Here is a 17,375-nt window from a genome sequence, read left to right on the forward strand (position 1 = left end):
CTGATGGCATGTTGTCATGCATGCAGGCATGGCAGTCAAAATATCTTATATATTAAAACAGAAGTTACAACTTTGATTCATGTGTGATTTTTTAAAAAATGGACCTAATGGATCTATTTCTAGAAAGTGTTAAATGTAATCTTTAATCTTATCATTTAAATTTTGGGCATACCAGAAATTTTTATTAGGCTATCAATAATTGGATTTAAACAACAGATGATCCATTGGATTTATAGATAGTATAAATTAAATAGATATAATTTAATGTTGTAATACTATACCTCCATATGTTAAATATTTAAATATTTGTCGATGTTAACTTTTAAAATTATAAAGATTTTTTTTTAACTAACAAAAATCATATTTTCTAACAATAATTAATCTTTACTACCTTAAACCAATAAAACAAATTTTAAACTATATAGTTTATTTTAAAAATTAAACAAAAACTAAATGTGTAATTATTTACTCGATAATATAAATCTATGAAGCGAAAAGTTTAATTTTTTAAAAACTTTCTAAATTTTTGAAATCTTACAATATCTTTGAATATGACAATAAAACAATATTTTACTAATCTTTATATATATATAGTTACGATTTTAATAATCCGAAAATATATATATATATATATAAGAAGATACAAATACATGTGAAAATTTAAACAATCTATTCCATGAAAAAATTAAAATTGATAGACACATATATATTATAATATATACCAATTTAGAATTGAAAACAAAATATTTATATAAAAATAAATGAAAACAAAAACCTACGCGGTTGCACGGATCAAGATCTAGTAACGCTTAAAATAATAATAAAAATATGCCTTACAAAAGTTAAATTTTTATCATCGAATTAAGAATGTATATATGCCTGCCAAAATTTTCTAACCTCAACGACTATTTTGCGGCTACGTGCTAGCCTAAAGATCGTTACTACTCCCAAGGTACATTATTCATTCCTCGCGCGCGCGCGCGTGAGACAATTTGGCTAAGCCTATCATACCCTAAAGTCTGCAACATGCATAGAGAGGATAATGAAGTCCATTACAACCTTTAAATTTTATTCTTTTTGTATACCCTTTACAAATGTGTGTATACATATATTATATATACATGTATATTTCTCATCATTCTTCATCTCACAACACATTAACAAAAAAAATGTCATTCGCTTCTAAACTCTTGTATGCATTCTTCTTGATCTTATTATCATCGTCTCGAGTTACTCACAACATGAATATAAGCCCATCACCAGCTCCAAATCCTGCTTATTATGATGATAACAACAATGTCTTCGACGTGACATCGTTTGGAGCCATCGGCGATTGTACGTAGGACGGACGACACTTCAGCATTCAAGATGGCATGGGAGACGGCATGTATGACCACAGGTGTTGGCTCAGCCGTTCTTCTTGTTCCTTACACCTTTTGTTTCTTGGTGAAGCCAACCAGCTTCAATGGTCCTTGCAGAACTCGCCTTACACTACAAGTAAGCTGATTAGCCTGATTTCATAAAACATAAAATGGTCTTTCGTTTGGTGTATTTCTTAGCTTCATGTATTCCTTATAGATCGATGGGATCATTGTGTCTCCCGATGGACCGAAGTCGTGGGCATGGAACTTCAAGAGGCAGTGGCTAATGTTCTACAGAGTGAACGGATTATCAATTCAAGGCTCTGGTCTTGTCAATGGCCGTGGTCAAAAATGGTGGGACCTTCCTTGCAAACCTCACAAGGGCGTTAATGGAACGACTCAGCCCGGTCCATGTGACAGTCCTGTGGTTAGTCGTTGTTTTCACAAATCACATTTTCTTACAGTTATTATTATAGTTTTCTCAATTGTGGATAAATTTAATCTTTAATTAGGCAGTTAGGATATTTCAAAGCTCAAAAGTGAAAATCAAAGGGCTGGCCTTCAAGAACAGTGCTCAGTTCCATGTAAGGTTTGACAATTGCGATGACGTGGTTGTAGACTCTGTGACCATCAATGCACCAGCCTCTAGTCCCAACACTGATGGGATCCACATTGAGAATACACATAACGTTCAGATTCGCAATTCCGTTATTTCTAACGGTATTTTCTCTTCTTTCTTTTTTTTGGCAATTGTATCAGTAAGTTTCATCAACTCAAATCAGTTTTCTTTTAATTTGGCTATACAAAGGAGATGATTGTGTTTCAATCGGAGCAGGCTGCTTTAATGTGGATATTAAGAATATTACCTGCGGTCCAAGCCACGGTATTAGGTATCACTTTCCTAAATTACATTAATCTTTTTGCCAAACTCATGTGCCTTCATAGAGGAATAGAGTAGACTTAAATTCTCAGCATGTGAGCTTATACGCGTCTCTTTCTCAAGTTAAATGAAGGTTTTACTAAGCAAATAAAGCTTAGAAATGGTAACGGATCCTAAAGATTCATGTAGGCCTGCAGGTTTGGTTTCTTCGGTTCGGTTAGTTCAGATCGGTTACTTTGGATTTCGGTTAGTTCGGATCGGTCAAAATCTCGCCGAAGTGAACCGAAAAGAAATCTGGTTTGGTTTTCGGTTAGTTCGGTTTCAAAAAATTTCTACCGAAATTTTTGGTTTTTGGTTAAATTTTCGGTTTAAATTGAATAAAATTTGAAACCTTTTGGTCAAATTCAATTATTTCGGATTTTGGTTAGTTTTGTTTGAAATTTTGGTTAAGATTGATATTGTTTGGTAAACAAATTTTTTTTTTAAAACAAACAAACTGATTACCGAACCGCAAACCAAATTATTCTTTTGGTTGACAGATTGAAACGAACCTTCTAACCGTACTGAACCAAAAACAAAAAATTTCGGTTGAGCCAATAACCACAGGCCTTGGTTCATGGATTCTTGAGGCTCTGTTTCTAAGAAAGCTCTGTGGGGTTATCACTTTTTTGTAAGGAGTGCAAACAACGAACTTATGGGTTAATGTTGCAGCATAGGAAGCCTTGGAGTTCACAACTCAAGCGCATGGGTCTCGAACATAACTGTGACAAACTCAACCATATGGAACTCAGACAATGGTGTACGGATAAAGACATGGCAAGGAGGGTCAGGCTTGGTTTCAAGAATCGTGTTCCGCAACATTTTGATGGTGAACGTTCGTAACCCTATAATGATAGACCAATACTACTGCCAAACCAAGAACTGTGCGAACCAAACCAGCGCAGTCATCATCAGCGATGTCCTGTATGCGAATATCAAAGGGAGCTACGATCTGAGAAGCCCACCTATGCATTTTGGTTGCAGCGACTCTTTCCCCTGTACAAACTTAAGACTAGAGGATGTTGACCTCTTTCCTTACAAAGGCCAGCTTTTTGAAAACCCATTTTGCTGGAATGCGTATGGAAGCATGCAGACGGTTACTGTCCCGCCTATTAATTGCCTGCTTGAGGCTCTTCCGGGCTGCTGACACTAGAAGATGTGTTCGTTGTTGTTCATCAACTGACGAATATGAACACCCACAAGATGTAAGGCTAGCTAGATTTTATGTCAGTAAAGAATATAGAAGAAAGTCTCCAACGTTTTATAATACCACACCACATTAGAATATGTAGTTTGTAATATAAGAAAATAAAAGATGCTTTTGCAATAGTAGAGAAGTGAACTTATATTTCATTTATTGACTGGTGGCGAGACAAATCGGTTCATGATTCATGAACAAGAATCAGCCACAACTGGGACAACATTACTTGCAAGCAGAAGTGAGTACCTCCAGGAGAGAAGCCGTGAATCTCATCTGAGTCTCCTCATCCACAGCGACGAAAAGAGGAACGTGAACAAAGAGTGAATAGGTCTTGTTCTGTTCTGCAAATCTCAGTGAGTGATAATAGACATAGTTGCACACAAAACGACCTGCATCATCTGATGTTATCACCTCAAAGCCCTTCTTCTCCAAGGCCTTTGTTATCTCTTCAACAGGAAGAGTAGTCTGCAAGTCAATACACAAACATCATGCGACAAGAACAAACAATGAAGCTTCGGAACAGAGGAGACAGTGTGGACTTACCTTTCTTACAGTTGAGATCGGACCATCAGAGGGAACAATAGGCAAATGCTGCAAACCAAAAAAATGTTTCACAGAACTAAACAAACAAGAATCAATCAAAGAAGAGTGAAACACAAAACCTGAGGCTTCCAACCCAATTCATCAGGGCAACGGTACGTCGCTTCATTCACAGCTTGTTGCTCAATTGCGAATTTCTTAGCGCCACTATTAACTCCAAAGTGAACCTAAAAGAACCATCACAACAAACTTCTTCACCATAGAGGATTCAAACAAGATATTTAAAATCACTTATCTTAAACATACTAACTAACCCATATGGTTTTTCCACAGGTCACTGACTCTGACTCTTTCGTGTTAATTGCGGATTGTAGTAACTGATATAGAGAAGCGAGAGCTCCTTGACCAGCTGTCTCAAGCACGGTACAGCTTCCAAGAACAACGTCTTTCGACTGAGGATTCTTAGCTAAATATTCTTTCAGGTTGTTTGCCATTTTCTCCGTTGGGTTTTCAGCAACTCCATGGAACTTCTTGAAGCCTGTGATGTTGATTGTCACTGCCGTTGGTCCTTCAGAACCCATCGCTACAACTGAAAAACAACAGCTGCTGCTGTTATCAGACAGTGACTCTTTATTAACAATCTAAAGACCAACCAGATCTGAGATCAATCACTTCTATATCAGGACATGGAATGAAACAAAGCAGATCTCAATAACTGATGAAAAGGACAGAATTTTCAGAGGTCTGATCATCAAAATTCGAAAAAAGAAAATTGGATCAAACCCAGTTCAGAAAATGCGCAAATTAAGGATCAAAAACATCAAAAGATGGTAACTTTTTTTACCTCAGAGAAACCGATATTGAAATCTGAGAAGCTTTTGTGTTCGTCGAGTGAAATGAATTGCTTGTGAATGCTGAGAGAGAGGAAATGTGACTCAACAACCAGTCTTTGTTCTTATCCAATCAATGGAAACCTAACTTTAATCATTTTCCACTATGGACGGAAGTTTGATGAAACCACAGAACATGACAAAGTGACATGGAACATTACATATGTTTATATTCTTTATTGGTAATATATAATGGCCAAAAACAAAAGTGTAGGTCACTTCCCAAAGAAGATAATATAAACACATTATTATATAATAATAATTGCAATATGATAATTGAGTGATTCAAGTGGTGATTGCATTGATATGCGTGAACAGTTGCCTGCAACATTCTATACTTAACTAAACCAATAGAACTTGAACTAAAATAACCGAATCAAACCAAATTGAAACCTTTTCGGTAGAGTATGAGCTAACCGGGTACGGGTGATCAGTCTCTCAGTCTCTCACCAATAATCTTTACAGGAACACACTCCCTTCTTGAAATGATGGAATCTGTTTGCATCTCTAAGAATGATCTCTCGCTCCATCACTTTCGAAATCAGTTTAATGGCGGCGTGGCAATCTCGACAGACTCTAAGGTTTTTGATGACTCGAATGGGAACTCCTTCCGGTAGCTTCAAGAGTCCATAAGCAACTGCCAGCCTCTCGCTGTGCAATCTCAAGTTATCCATTTTCTCTTCCTCGTCTACATCATGCAACACGTGGCTACAGTCAGGACTATAACCAGCTTCTCTCAATAACCCCTCTGTTTTCTCCAATATCATCGATATCAACGTCTTCTCGGGATGGTTTCTTATATCTCCACGGAAGAAAGTGTGCACTTTCTTGTCTACTTCGATCCAGCTGCAACCAGGGAACTTACTCACATTCTTGTTCCTCATGTCTTTCCTCATCTCTGCAACATCTCCCCAGTTAGCTCGAGACGCGTTTATACTAGACAACAAAACGTACGGACCAGCGTTCTCTGGCTCGATCTCGAAGAGTTTCTTCGCGGCAACTTCAGCTAAATCAAGCCGCGAGTGAGTTCTACAAGCTCCTAGCAGAGCTCCCCAAACCGTAGCGTCTGGCTTTACTGTCATAGTTTCGATCAGCTTCATCGCTTCGTCTATCCTCCCCGCACGCCCAAGCATATCCACCGTGCAAGAGTAATGCTCAACGCTTGGTGCAACGCAAAACCTCGACTCCATCGATTCGAATATCTCAACCCCTTCCTCCACTTTCCCTGCATAGCTACACGCCGTCAGAATTGCGACTATGGTGACTTTGTTAGGCATTGTGCCAGACGACGGCATCTCATGGAAAACCTTAAGAGCTTCTTCTCCTAAACCGTGTGATGCGTAACCAGAAATGATCGAGTTCCACATGATCACATCCTTTGAAGGGAACCTGTCGAACACTAGCTTTGCCTTCACAAGCTCGCCGCATTTCACATACATGGTCATCAAAACAGAGGCGACGTACACATCAACATCAAACCGACATCTAACCAAGTGAGCATGGACCTGTCTACCGTACTCAAGACTCGCTAAGGCTCCACAGACCGAAAGAACACTGATCAAAGACGGAAAGCTCGGTCTGACTCCTTGTCTCTGCATTACGCCAAACAAATCAATAGCTTCCAATTCGAAACCGTTTCTCTCGTAAGCTTTGATCATCCCCCTCCAAGTAGCATCGTCTCTCTCATTCATCGAATCAAAAACCCTCCTCGCTTTCGCTATCTCCCCTCTCTCTCCCAACCCAACGATCATCGCATTACAAGCAATAACCGGTTTCACCGGCATCGCCTCAAAGAAAGCCTCAGCTTCTTCCATCCTCCCACTCAGTGTATATCCCAAAAGCATTGAAGTCCAAGAAACCTCAGTCTTCTCCGGCATCACTTCAAACAGCTTCCTAGCAATATCCACACGGTTATTCTGACAGTACCCTGTAACCATACTCGTCCAAGTAATCACATTCCTATCCCTCATATCATCAAAAATCATCCTAGCCTCATCTACTCTACCTTCTTTACACAACCCACCAATAATGTTGGTACTCGCTACAACATCCTTCACAGGCATCATATCATACAACCTACGCGCGTCGTCGACACGCCTGTCGTCGATAAACCCACCAAGCATCACAGTCCAAGAAACCTCATTCCTCTCAGGCATTCTCCAAAACAACGTCTCCGCTTCAGCGACCATACCTTCTTGCACGTAGCCTTTCACCATCGCCGTCCACGAGACGACGTTCCTCTCCGGCATCATCTCAAACGCTTCCCTGGCTTCGTTAATCATCCCGTTTTTAATATACCCTGAAACCAGACCGTTCCAAGAAACGATGTTTCTCTCGGGCATTTCGTCGAACAGGTGGCGCGCTTCTATTGGCATGCCGTTTGTGAAGTACCCGGAGACGATGGAGTTCCAGGAACCGATTGCTTTGAAGCCTAGTGAATCGAAACACTTGCGAGCTTCGTTGATTTGGCCGACCTTTGAGAGGCGAGAGATTTGGAAACTGGAATTGACTGCACAGTAGCTTCTTTGCAGGATTAAGTGAACCCTCTTCATTTGAGAGTTTAGAATGTTAAAACACAACGAAACAAAAACTGATTAGATTCTTCTTAGTTTGATTTTTCTAAAAGAAATTATGTTTTAAAACATAAGTTTACACGAAATTATGTTTTAAAACATAAATTATGTAAACATAAACTATATGAACTAAATTCAATATAAAACTGAAACAATTTTTGTTTTAAAAGTCACAAAAGTATATAAGAATTAAAACAAATGAAAGTTAACTAAACTAAAATAAAACTAACATCATTAGTAATATCTTTTATATCATTAAAATTCAAAAGCCTACAATGAATGAAATATTTTAAATCAAATATTTTGATGATTACATATTAGGTTAGAAGAATATATGATAATGAATACAAAATGGAAAATATATGGTTTAGTATTAGAATTTTAGTATATTAGTATTACTAATATTTTTAATTTAAATAATTATAAAAACCCATCGGTTTCTCGGTTCGGTTCGGTTCAAACCGAACCGAACCGAATCATTCGGGTTGGGAAAATCTTCAACCGAATGGTTTGAAATAGACTTTGGTTCGGTTTGAATCGGATTCGGTTCGGTTGGTTCGGTTCGACTCGGTTCAGTTCGGTTTTTTTTTGCTCATCCCTACAGAAAATGAAAAATTTCTTGCTTGATTTAAGTCCAATCACCAAAATACTAAAATATTAGGTAATAATCTGCGCATTGCGCGGAGTAAGATTATTAATTTCTTTATTTATTAGGATAAGAAGATATTAGGACTCCGATTGGTAACGACTGTTGCTTTAGGCTGTCACTTTAGAATTTTGACTGTAAAAATTGTGGCTGTCATTTAAAATAAATTTGAAGGTCTAATTGATATTAAAAACTACAAAAGCTGTGACCACTACTTTATATAAAATAAATTATGCTAAATTCTAATATATGTGTGTATATATATATATATTGAAAACGGCAATGAACTAATATATTAAATGTTACAAATGTAACTTTGATTTATTTTATTAAAATATATTTAATAATAATTGATTATTACTTTTTTGGTTATAGAAAAAGTGTCATTTTAACATTTTAATATATATAAAATATCCATTTAGAATTTTCATATAATTTATACAAATTTTAACTGTAATATTTGTTATTAAATATGTTTATCTTATACAGAATTTGATGTATATTAAAAACTATTGGTCCAAAAATATAATTAATAATGACACTTTTATGAAAAAGAACTAAGTAATAATTTTTTTACAAACAAAATCCAATTTAAAATAATTTATATTTTGTTATACTATTTATTGAATTTCGTTTTAGTTTTTTTGAATTGTTTAATTTTTTTTATTAAAGGAAGAGGAAGATTTGAAAAACAAATGCAAAAATATATATATTAAAAAGGACCCACAACCTTCTCAAAGTTTCTTGAACGTGGCTTTAGAACAAATCAATATTTGAAGACTAAAAATGTGACAGTCAAACGGTTGAAGGCTGTAGAAGTTTTAGAGAAAGAAAAGAAGCTAAAAGCCTGATTGGCTTTAAATTAACTTTGAGGACTGTGTGGTTACGTAAAGTCACGACAGCTTTCATGCCGATGAGACCTTCGATATGTTTAATCTGGATATCAGTTTGGTTTTAGGTTAGTTTTATTTTTATTTTTAATCTACTAAAATATAACTATCATTTTAAATTAATATTTATTTTGTTTATTCGGTTAAAATGCTTAAAATTTTTAGATTTTTTAATGATAACCAAAAACTATTTATTTGGTTTCATGTTATATGAATTTTAAAAAGTCCTGATGTCAAACAAATGGTTTCATATTATAATTTCTAAATGCATGAAAAATCAAATAAAAAAAAAATTATTAAGACAAATCATTTCATTACATTTTGGTCGATGGTGAAAAGAAGCATTACAAAAATAATATATCAGCTTTCAAGAGAATTAGAATACTTCACTTGTAGTGAATATTTAGTTCTATAGGTGTTCACATCAATATGCACATGTATGTAGAGCTGGGATAAATATCTGTAAATTTTGATTTGATTTGTTATCCTTTTCGATTCGAAAAAAAAAATCTGGATATATGTAACTCTACGAAGAAAATCAAACATTAGTATTCAATATCCGTAAAAACTGAAGTAAACCACAAATACTAATATTTAAAAAAAAGGATATTCGATCTGATCCGTTATACGCTTATATATAAATATATGTAAAGAATTATATATATACGTTATATAAATAATATATTTTATATAAATTTTACAATCTTTTTATTTACTAAATTTATTAAATTGGGTATTAGTATTCAAAAAATTATATAAGTTTTTTTATTTTTGTAATAAAATTTTATGATTTTACCTTTTTATTTATTTTTAATTTCTTTATTTATTTTTGCGGATCGAAACCGGTTAAAAATCTAATTTTTTCGGGACATTGTATATCTGGATGGCTACAAATCAAATCGGATAATTGATTATTTGGACGAAACAAATTGGATCACAAATACTTCCAAAACCGCGGATATCCGATTCGTGCCCGCTCTTACATGTATGTGTATGTAAAAAAATATATAAAGGTGGTTGATAAATATATAAAAACTACCGTAATTAACTTTAAAAGATATTTTTGTTCAAAGAACGTGCATGTGAGTTTTATATTGAAAAAACGTAAAATAATATATAGTGTGAACGCATTTATGTAGAGTTTGGCTGAAAAGCTCTCTGCACGTGACACGTCAGCGTACTCGTTCTCAAATCACTGTGAGGCTACCACGTGGCAAACGTAATGTGAACACATTAAATAACAATGTTTCTCCTTTAATGTATAAGGGATACATTAACCTAATACAAATTGATATCTACACAATTTTATGGAAGGAGTATTTACATAATTAACATAACTAATGGACTAATATATATGTAATCCTTCTTCAAGATGGTGTGTGAATATTAACTAACTTTTTGCAGTAAAAATATATATATTAAACAAACTTAGAAAAAAACTGTTAAATTCATTTATATTGGGCCTGGAAATTCGGGAGCCGTCGGATTCGGTTCAATTGATTCAGAATTTTGAATCTTTAGTATTATGCCAATAAGTTTCATTCGATCATTACTAATTTCCGGATCGAGTTCAGTTCAGTTTCTTCCAGATTCGGGTTTCGATCGGATCATAACCAATGTCTGAAATGCCCAAAAATATTTTTTTTATTGTTTAAAAAAATTAACAAAAAAACTCAAAATACATTAGTGGGATTTGCTAAAAATGACTCAAAACTTGATTTTGAATACAAAAGTGTACCCCAAATTCAATCAAATGCAAAAGTAACCCAAAAGCCTAGTGAAATTACAACAGCCTCTTATGAGCAAACCAAATACATGTATTCAATTTTACCATTATAACCCAGAACTTCACCACAACAGCTACTTACTCGTTAATCACCAAGAATCGTGAGCTTATGAATCTTACATAATTTGTAATCAAAAACTTCATTTTTTTTTGATGAATTTTGAGAGAAAATGTAAGATATGTGGTTTGTGTGGATAGGAAATGAGAAATGATGAGAAAAAATCGAAATAGGGCATTAACACTCTCAATTTGGTAGTTCATGGCGGTTGAGGTATTGATGTGAATGGCAAAGTTATAAATATTTGGTGAAGATGAGGATGTTAAAGTAAAAGCCTTGTTTTCGGAAAAAAAAGTAATGAAATTTTCATGAATAACTAGAACTTCTAGGGTGAATCGGACAAAACAAAGTTTCAAAAAAAGCATAGGTTGCTTTTGTGTTTGACTTGAAATTTTGAGTCATTTTTCAAAGAACATCATGTACTCCAATATATTAATGATTCAAAAATCTAACTAAAACTAGTTAAACTACCTAAACTAACTAAAAAGAATTTAAAATAACAAAAAAAAAATAAACTAAAAAAATATTTTAAATACTCTAAAATATCTAAACTACTTTTATATTTATATGTATACATTAATATATTTAACTAATTTTGAAATTTTTGGATCATAGTTTGGATTTTTGTTCAGTTCGTGTTGTACCCGAACTCAACAGTACGATATTATTAATTCTCGTTCGAATATTTTTATATAAAGATTTGGAAGGTGTTTAAGTTTTTCCGGTTCAAGTTAATATCGAAGCTACAATTTGTGGTAAAAACGTCCATTCCTATTTAAGAGCCAATATTTTAAGACTTATTCTTGGGTTCAATCCTATAGGTTCACCAACCAATATGATTGTGTTATTTTATATTCGATATCTTTTAAAAAAGGAAACAAAATATTGTCATATTATATTATCTTTTTAAAATTAAAAGGTAAAAATAAATAAATAAAAAATAGTAGTAATTACAAAAAAAATATTTTTAACGTCGTGAGCAAAACATTAAACCCTAAATCATAATCCCTAAACCCTAAATCCTAAACCCTAAACCCTTGGGTAAATCCTAAACTCTAGGATAAATCTTAAACTCTAGGATAAATCTTAAACTTTAAATCAAAATCACTAAACACTAAAACACTCGAGGGTTTAGGGTTTAGGGTTTAGGGTTTAGGATTTAAGGTTTAGAGATTAGGATTTAGGGTTTAGTGTTTTGCTGACGACATTAAAAAGATTTTTCTAATTCTTTTTTCTGTAGCTGCTATTTTTTTTACTTTTTTATTTTAAAAACATAATATAACTTGATAATATTTTATTTCCTTTTTTAAAAGATATCGAATTTGAAATAATGAAATCCTATTGGCCGGTGAACCTTAGGGGGTGAACCTAAGAATAACTCATATGACTTATTCTTGGGTTCACCCCTTTAGGGTGAACCTATAGGTTCACCAACCAATAGGATTGTGTTATTTTATATTCGATATCTTTTAAAAAAGAAACAAAATATTGTCATATTATATTTTCTTTTTAAAATTAGAAGGTAAAAATAAATACGAGGGTGCGAAACAGCACCGGGTCCATAAATATTTTAACCAAAACATAATACTGTATTATCAATGGACTATATAATATATTTATATATTTAATATTAAATTTTATATTAATATATATTAATAAAATAATAACCCAAATTTTATTTTAAAAAGGAATATTATATTTGTTGTCATTCATTTTTTGTCTACAAGATGATAATTACATTTTTTTTTTAAACTCAAAGTAAAATTTAGTATTAAATAAATTGAATAAATTTATGAAGTAGTTTCAACGAAAAGGTAAAAAAAATTGTTTTTGAATGCAAGACAACTAAAATGCAGAGAGAAAACAGCTATAAATTTTCGTAGGACAATGTTGTTTACAATATATTTTTTGACAAATGTTGTTTACAATATTTATTTATGAAAACTTCAAGTATTGTATGTTCAAAAAAAAACTTCAAGTATGTAAGCTCTCAATAAGTTAATAAATAGAACCGTTAAGTAAATTGAAATCGATGATATTTATACATGTAAAGTAGCAGTTGATACGATGAATAATAAAAAAACATGAAATAAAGTCTATTGAAAAATGAAAAGTATACACAAGAAAATGGCCAAATTAGAAAGAATCAAATAGACAAATATATAAACACTTTAGAAAGAGAGAAGTATTCGGACCAGTAGTCCATGTACTAAAAATAACTCTAAGAAATATGGTTATCCGCCATTAGCAAGTAATGTGGATTGGCTTTCTTTTCCTCTAACTACTAAGATGTTTCAGTTCGTCAAGTTGTCACGCCTAAGCTTAGAAAGCTAGCTTATATATAAAACAAGTGGAATATAAATAAATCATTGCACCAAAAAGATAAATATGAAATTGAATGTGAAGATCAAATACTTTGAAGTCTCTTATCAGTCTAACAACTAAGGATGAACTTAAATTATAAGACCCACTAAAAACGATTATTCTTGAAAGATAAAATCCCTTAAAAACTGATGGTATCAAAATCATGTTTCTAAGAGTTATAGCAAATCAAAATCATTATTTTGAATATAATCCAAACTCTTTAATTTGATAGCAAATCATAGTTTGGAAGAAATCTTTTGAAAAGACCACATCGTCTTATGTATTCGAAACTAAACATCTAGAAATTAAGATGTTATTTTAGAAGAATTTTGGAGAATGTTATCTATTAAAATACTTGTATATATTTAGTCATGAAGTATCATACTTAACGTGTTATTTGGGCAAATTACTAATCTTTTTTTTTTGATTAAAATATGTGATTTTCATATGCCACGGAAGTCACAATACAAACTTTTACAATAAAAGCATGAATAACTCGGATGTATATGATGAATTTATACGACTGAATGTAAAAAGCTTTGGATTGAAGTCCAAACAGACAAAAAAATTATTCTCTATGTCAAAAGACAAAGTCTAAAGATCCTAGATATTATAATAGAAATCAAAAGAGTTTATTCTGCTATGCTTAAATTTCAAAAGAGATAAATGTGATTGAAATATATATCATATTGATATTTCTTCGAGAGGAAGAAATGTGATAATGTGTGTGTTACTCTTTTCTTTATTATGGTTTTAATTCCACTAAGTTTTTGCATGATAAAAATTTTGTGAGGCAACAAAGAACACATAGATGATAGACACACAAGAGGAATATTAGAATTTCTAAGATAAAGGTCTAAAAGAGTTCTAAAGTCTTTGTGATCAAGAGAATAAAAAAAATGATCAAATCATAACAAAAACCATACACTGCAGAAGAATGGTAATGTTTGTGTCCTATATGTTTGTTCAAGTGACGATTTAGCTTGATTTGTTCAACATGGAGTTATCAACTGCTACTTTCAAGAAGTTAGTTCATCTTATCGGATTATGATGTCTCCAATATCTCGACATATGTATACATGAGGAGAAATCATTGTGTGTTGCACTCTTTTTCCCCTAGCCATAGTTTTTTTATTGAGTTTTCTTGGTAAGATTTTTAACCGTCTAAGGTGTTTCAAAAGTACTTTTGTACTAGATGGTGGTCTGCACACTTTGTGCGGACTAATACATATCCAACTAATTCAAATTCTAACATAATTTTAATTTCAATCTAAATTATTTAATTAGTTTCAAATTTTAAATTAATTAGAAGATATAATTTACCTTTTCTGTTACCTTTTTCTGTTACCATGTTTCTCACGTATGTTTTCCTTGCTATATTGGACATGTGCGGGTTTATGAATTTCTTCTTCATTGGAGTTTATAGTGACACTTATTAACAAAATCTACAATAATTAAAAGCATACGTCTATTTAACTAAATTTTTATAAACTAAAAGTACTAAATTATACATATGTTTAGTAAAAGCTGGATTTTTAAGTATAACGAGAGATTGTATTTTTTAGACTCATTGTTTTGGTTGGTAAGATAATTCGATGACATTAAAGAGAAGAAAATTTTCTTTTAAAAATAATAAATAAAAAACATTAAGCGATTTAATATTACTAAAGTAAACATAAGATGAACAAAACTATAAAGTTATTGCTAAAAGTTTGATAAATATTCGTTAATAATAATTATCCCTGAATATAATGAAAATATTTATTAAATAATCACTAAAAATGTTTTAAAACTAACAATTCAAATAATTATTTATTAAAATTAATGACTCAACCTAAATCATGGAATATGACAAATAAGCTTCTAAAAATAATAAAACATGAAAAATAAACAAATAATCTAAAACCATAGTGAACATGACAAGTAAGCAAAACTAAAATTATCACCTAAAATTATTAAGAATGTGACAAATAAATAAAACTACCAATTAAAATTTTATGGAGAATATGACAAATAAGCAAAATTAAATTATGGAGAATATGGCAAATAAATATCCTAAATTATGGAGAATATGACAAATAAGCAAAATTAATTATTAAAAACATAATAAATAAGCAAATTATCTATGAAAAATAAGCAAAATCACCTAATATTATGGTTAAGCTAGCAAATCAGTAAGATTATTTCATAAATAATAATATAGAAGATAATGAAAAAAGTTGTTATGAATACTGTGGTGATCCCATTATTAAAAGTTCTAGATATATGTGTTCCACGAGATTTACTCGTTCTCTAAGTTACACTTATTCACCAAACTAAACATTTATATAAAGAACTCAATATTCATGGACTAAGACCCATAAATTCTTCTTTCTCTCTTTTTTTCTTATAACATTTCCAAGTCAAACAAGTTTGGTTCTCAGCGACGACAGAAGAAATCGAAGGGAGCTTTTGGCTTGGAGTATTGCATTGAAAGCACTTTCATGGCCACAATGGCATTAGCTGTCTCAGTGTAATGAATCCCATCCCAGCTTACGAACCGAGATCCTTTGTCACATACATTAGCGCCTCTATGTGAACATGTTATTTTCGAATTGTAGTTGTAAGGACTCCCTCCGTACCCGCAACACGCCATTAAGGGTCTCTCAAAACCTGCATTGACATAACTAAAGTTAAGATTACAGCCATACCTTTCGGTCACTGATGGTAACGAAAAAAGAATAACTCTGCTTTACCGTATCCTTTGGAATTTGCAATGAGGCTGTATTTGATAGCGTATATGTCAATATAGATTATGGTGGCATCTCTCAGTTCAATCCTCAGTTTCTCGCACATATGATCTAACATTTGGTTAAACAGTTTTGCTGCCGCGTTGTAACTGGCTAAGCAACCATGCTGGTCAAGATCTTTTCTCTGAGCCATTGAAAGTTTCTGAGGTAGACAACCCAGTGGCCCAGTGTTGTGGATCCAGAATCTCCTTCCTCCTTCATCATACAATCTCTACAGATCGCAAAACTGGTTTTATAAGTTTACATGGTGCATACCAAAGTTCCAAAAGGCTAGAAACTTTAACCTTTATGCTGGTTTTTATCTCGGAAATAAATTGTGGAATCAACTTGACCGTCTGAGAATACGAGTTGCCTAAAGAGAAGGAACGAGCAATGTCGTTCTGTCCTATATCGATCATGTACAATGCGTTTCTGAATCCACTCTCGCTTATGAACATCCCCTTTGATGGATCTAAGAAACCCACAATGCTGACTCCAGTCAAGATCATTAATCAAGAAGAGAGCAGATACAAAAATTATTTGCGATGAAGTAGGTTTACTTGAAGTAGAAGCTAGCTCGAGTGATCTGGATTTGAAATGGAGGAATTGCATGAGCTGAATGTTGAGTGAAAATGGGACGTTTCTGGGGAGAGTAGTGGATCCAACAATTGCGAAATTGGCACCGTTTTGGAACCTTGATCCACCCAAAGAATCCAAGTATGGCCTCAAGAGACTTGTATTCAAACTCTGGCCTGCGGAATCGGCAATCACATTCCCTTGTTAGTGAAACTATTCACCAAATGTAAATGGCTACATTGAGTGAAAAAGGATTTTAATGGATATCAAATTTCTATCAAATCCGTTCTTGTTTTTAATAATGCTGACTAGGGCACGGAAAAAAATATGGTACCGGCAATACTAAACCAAATCAAACAAAACTAGTTTTATATCCAGAAATCTAAACTGTTGTAAACTTAAAAGATTGGAATCTGTAAGTTCTCGTTATATTAATCAATCATAAGGTGTCCTTATATATGAAAGTTACAAAGAGATAAAAGGAAAGACATAAATATAGAAAATGTACAAAAACAAGGAAAAAAAAACTAAGGTTTCCCCTTCTCTAAGCCGCCTCTCTCTCTCTAGGTGTTGGACCGGTTTATGGACCGGGCCAGTTATGGACATCCATCATATGGTTTATAACACTCCCCCTTGGATGTCATAACCATTCAGAGTTTGTAATACGCTTTGGATGTTGCCTCATTAAAACCTTATCAGAAAAACCCAGTGGGACAAAATCATGATGAAGAAAAAATAGTACAACACGTATTACTCCCCCTGATGCGAACATCACTGAAGGTCTTTCAGTCGACGCATCCCAA

The 17,375-nt window shown here is 33.0% G+C and overlaps 4 protein-coding genes across 10 annotated transcripts in view; 1 reads left to right on the forward strand and 3 right to left on the reverse strand.

Moving 5' to 3' along the window:
- Positions 1 to 1,169: 1,169 nt before the first annotated feature.
- Positions 1,170 to 3,457, forward strand: LOC106318671 (polygalacturonase At1g48100). The gene is given in 6 exon segments (XM_013756750.1): positions 1,170 to 1,340; positions 1,342 to 1,497; positions 1,579 to 1,788; positions 1,874 to 2,081; positions 2,170 to 2,251; positions 2,953 to 3,457. Coding segments are annotated over 6 exon segments (1,302 nt in total). The 3' UTR covers positions 3,428 to 3,457.
- Positions 3,458 to 3,518: 61 nt separating this feature from the next.
- On the reverse strand, positions 3,519 to 5,068 carry LOC106318672 (pyrrolidone-carboxylate peptidase 1). Of its 7 annotated transcripts, none has more exons than XM_013756752.1 (5): positions 4,866 to 5,068; positions 4,336 to 4,610; positions 4,144 to 4,248; positions 4,025 to 4,072; positions 3,519 to 3,946 (listed from the first exon to the last, which is right to left on the reverse strand). In XM_013756752.1, exons 2-5 carry the CDS (start codon positions 4,600 to 4,602, stop codon positions 3,704 to 3,706), a joined length of 663 nt encoding a protein of 220 aa, XP_013612206.1. In that variant the 5' UTR covers positions 4,603 to 4,610; positions 4,866 to 5,068; the 3' UTR covers positions 3,519 to 3,703. The 7 variants fall into 7 exon arrangements, with proteins under 7 accessions (XP_013612206.1, XP_013612205.1, XP_013612210.1 ...); XM_013756751.1 differs by having other exon boundaries at positions 4,336 to 4,630; XM_013756756.1 differs by having other exon boundaries at positions 4,336 to 4,624; positions 4,866 to 5,056.
- A 75-nt stretch (positions 5,069 to 5,143) lies between these two features.
- Positions 5,144 to 7,498, reverse strand: LOC106318670 (pentatricopeptide repeat-containing protein At1g56690, mitochondrial). The gene has a single exon (XM_013756749.1). The coding sequence runs from the start codon at positions 7,461 to 7,463 to the stop codon at positions 5,358 to 5,360; it is 2,106 nt and encodes a 701-aa protein (XP_013612203.1). The 5' UTR covers positions 7,464 to 7,498; the 3' UTR covers positions 5,144 to 5,357.
- A 7,961-nt stretch (positions 7,499 to 15,459) lies between these two features.
- The window catches only part of LOC106318997 (GDSL esterase/lipase LIP-4), a 10,048-nt gene continuing 8,132 nt past the window's right edge, over positions 15,460 to 17,375 (reverse strand). Inside the window, exons 2-5 of the mRNA XM_013757184.1 lie at positions 16,557 to 16,748; positions 16,302 to 16,468; positions 15,964 to 16,228; positions 15,460 to 15,880 (exon numbers count right to left, since the gene is read on the reverse strand). Coding sequence (XP_013612638.1) covers positions 15,648 to 15,880; positions 15,964 to 16,228; positions 16,302 to 16,468; positions 16,557 to 16,748 — 857 coding nt within the window. The 3' untranslated portion in view covers positions 15,460 to 15,647. The remainder of the gene's footprint in view (positions 15,881 to 15,963; positions 16,229 to 16,301; positions 16,469 to 16,556; positions 16,749 to 17,375) is intronic.

This window comes from Brassica oleracea, chromosome C9, assembly GCF_000695525.1.
Source record: "Brassica oleracea var. oleracea cultivar TO1000 chromosome C9, BOL, whole genome shotgun sequence".
Lineage (NCBI taxonomy): Eukaryota > Viridiplantae > Streptophyta > Magnoliopsida > Brassicales > Brassicaceae > Brassica > Brassica oleracea.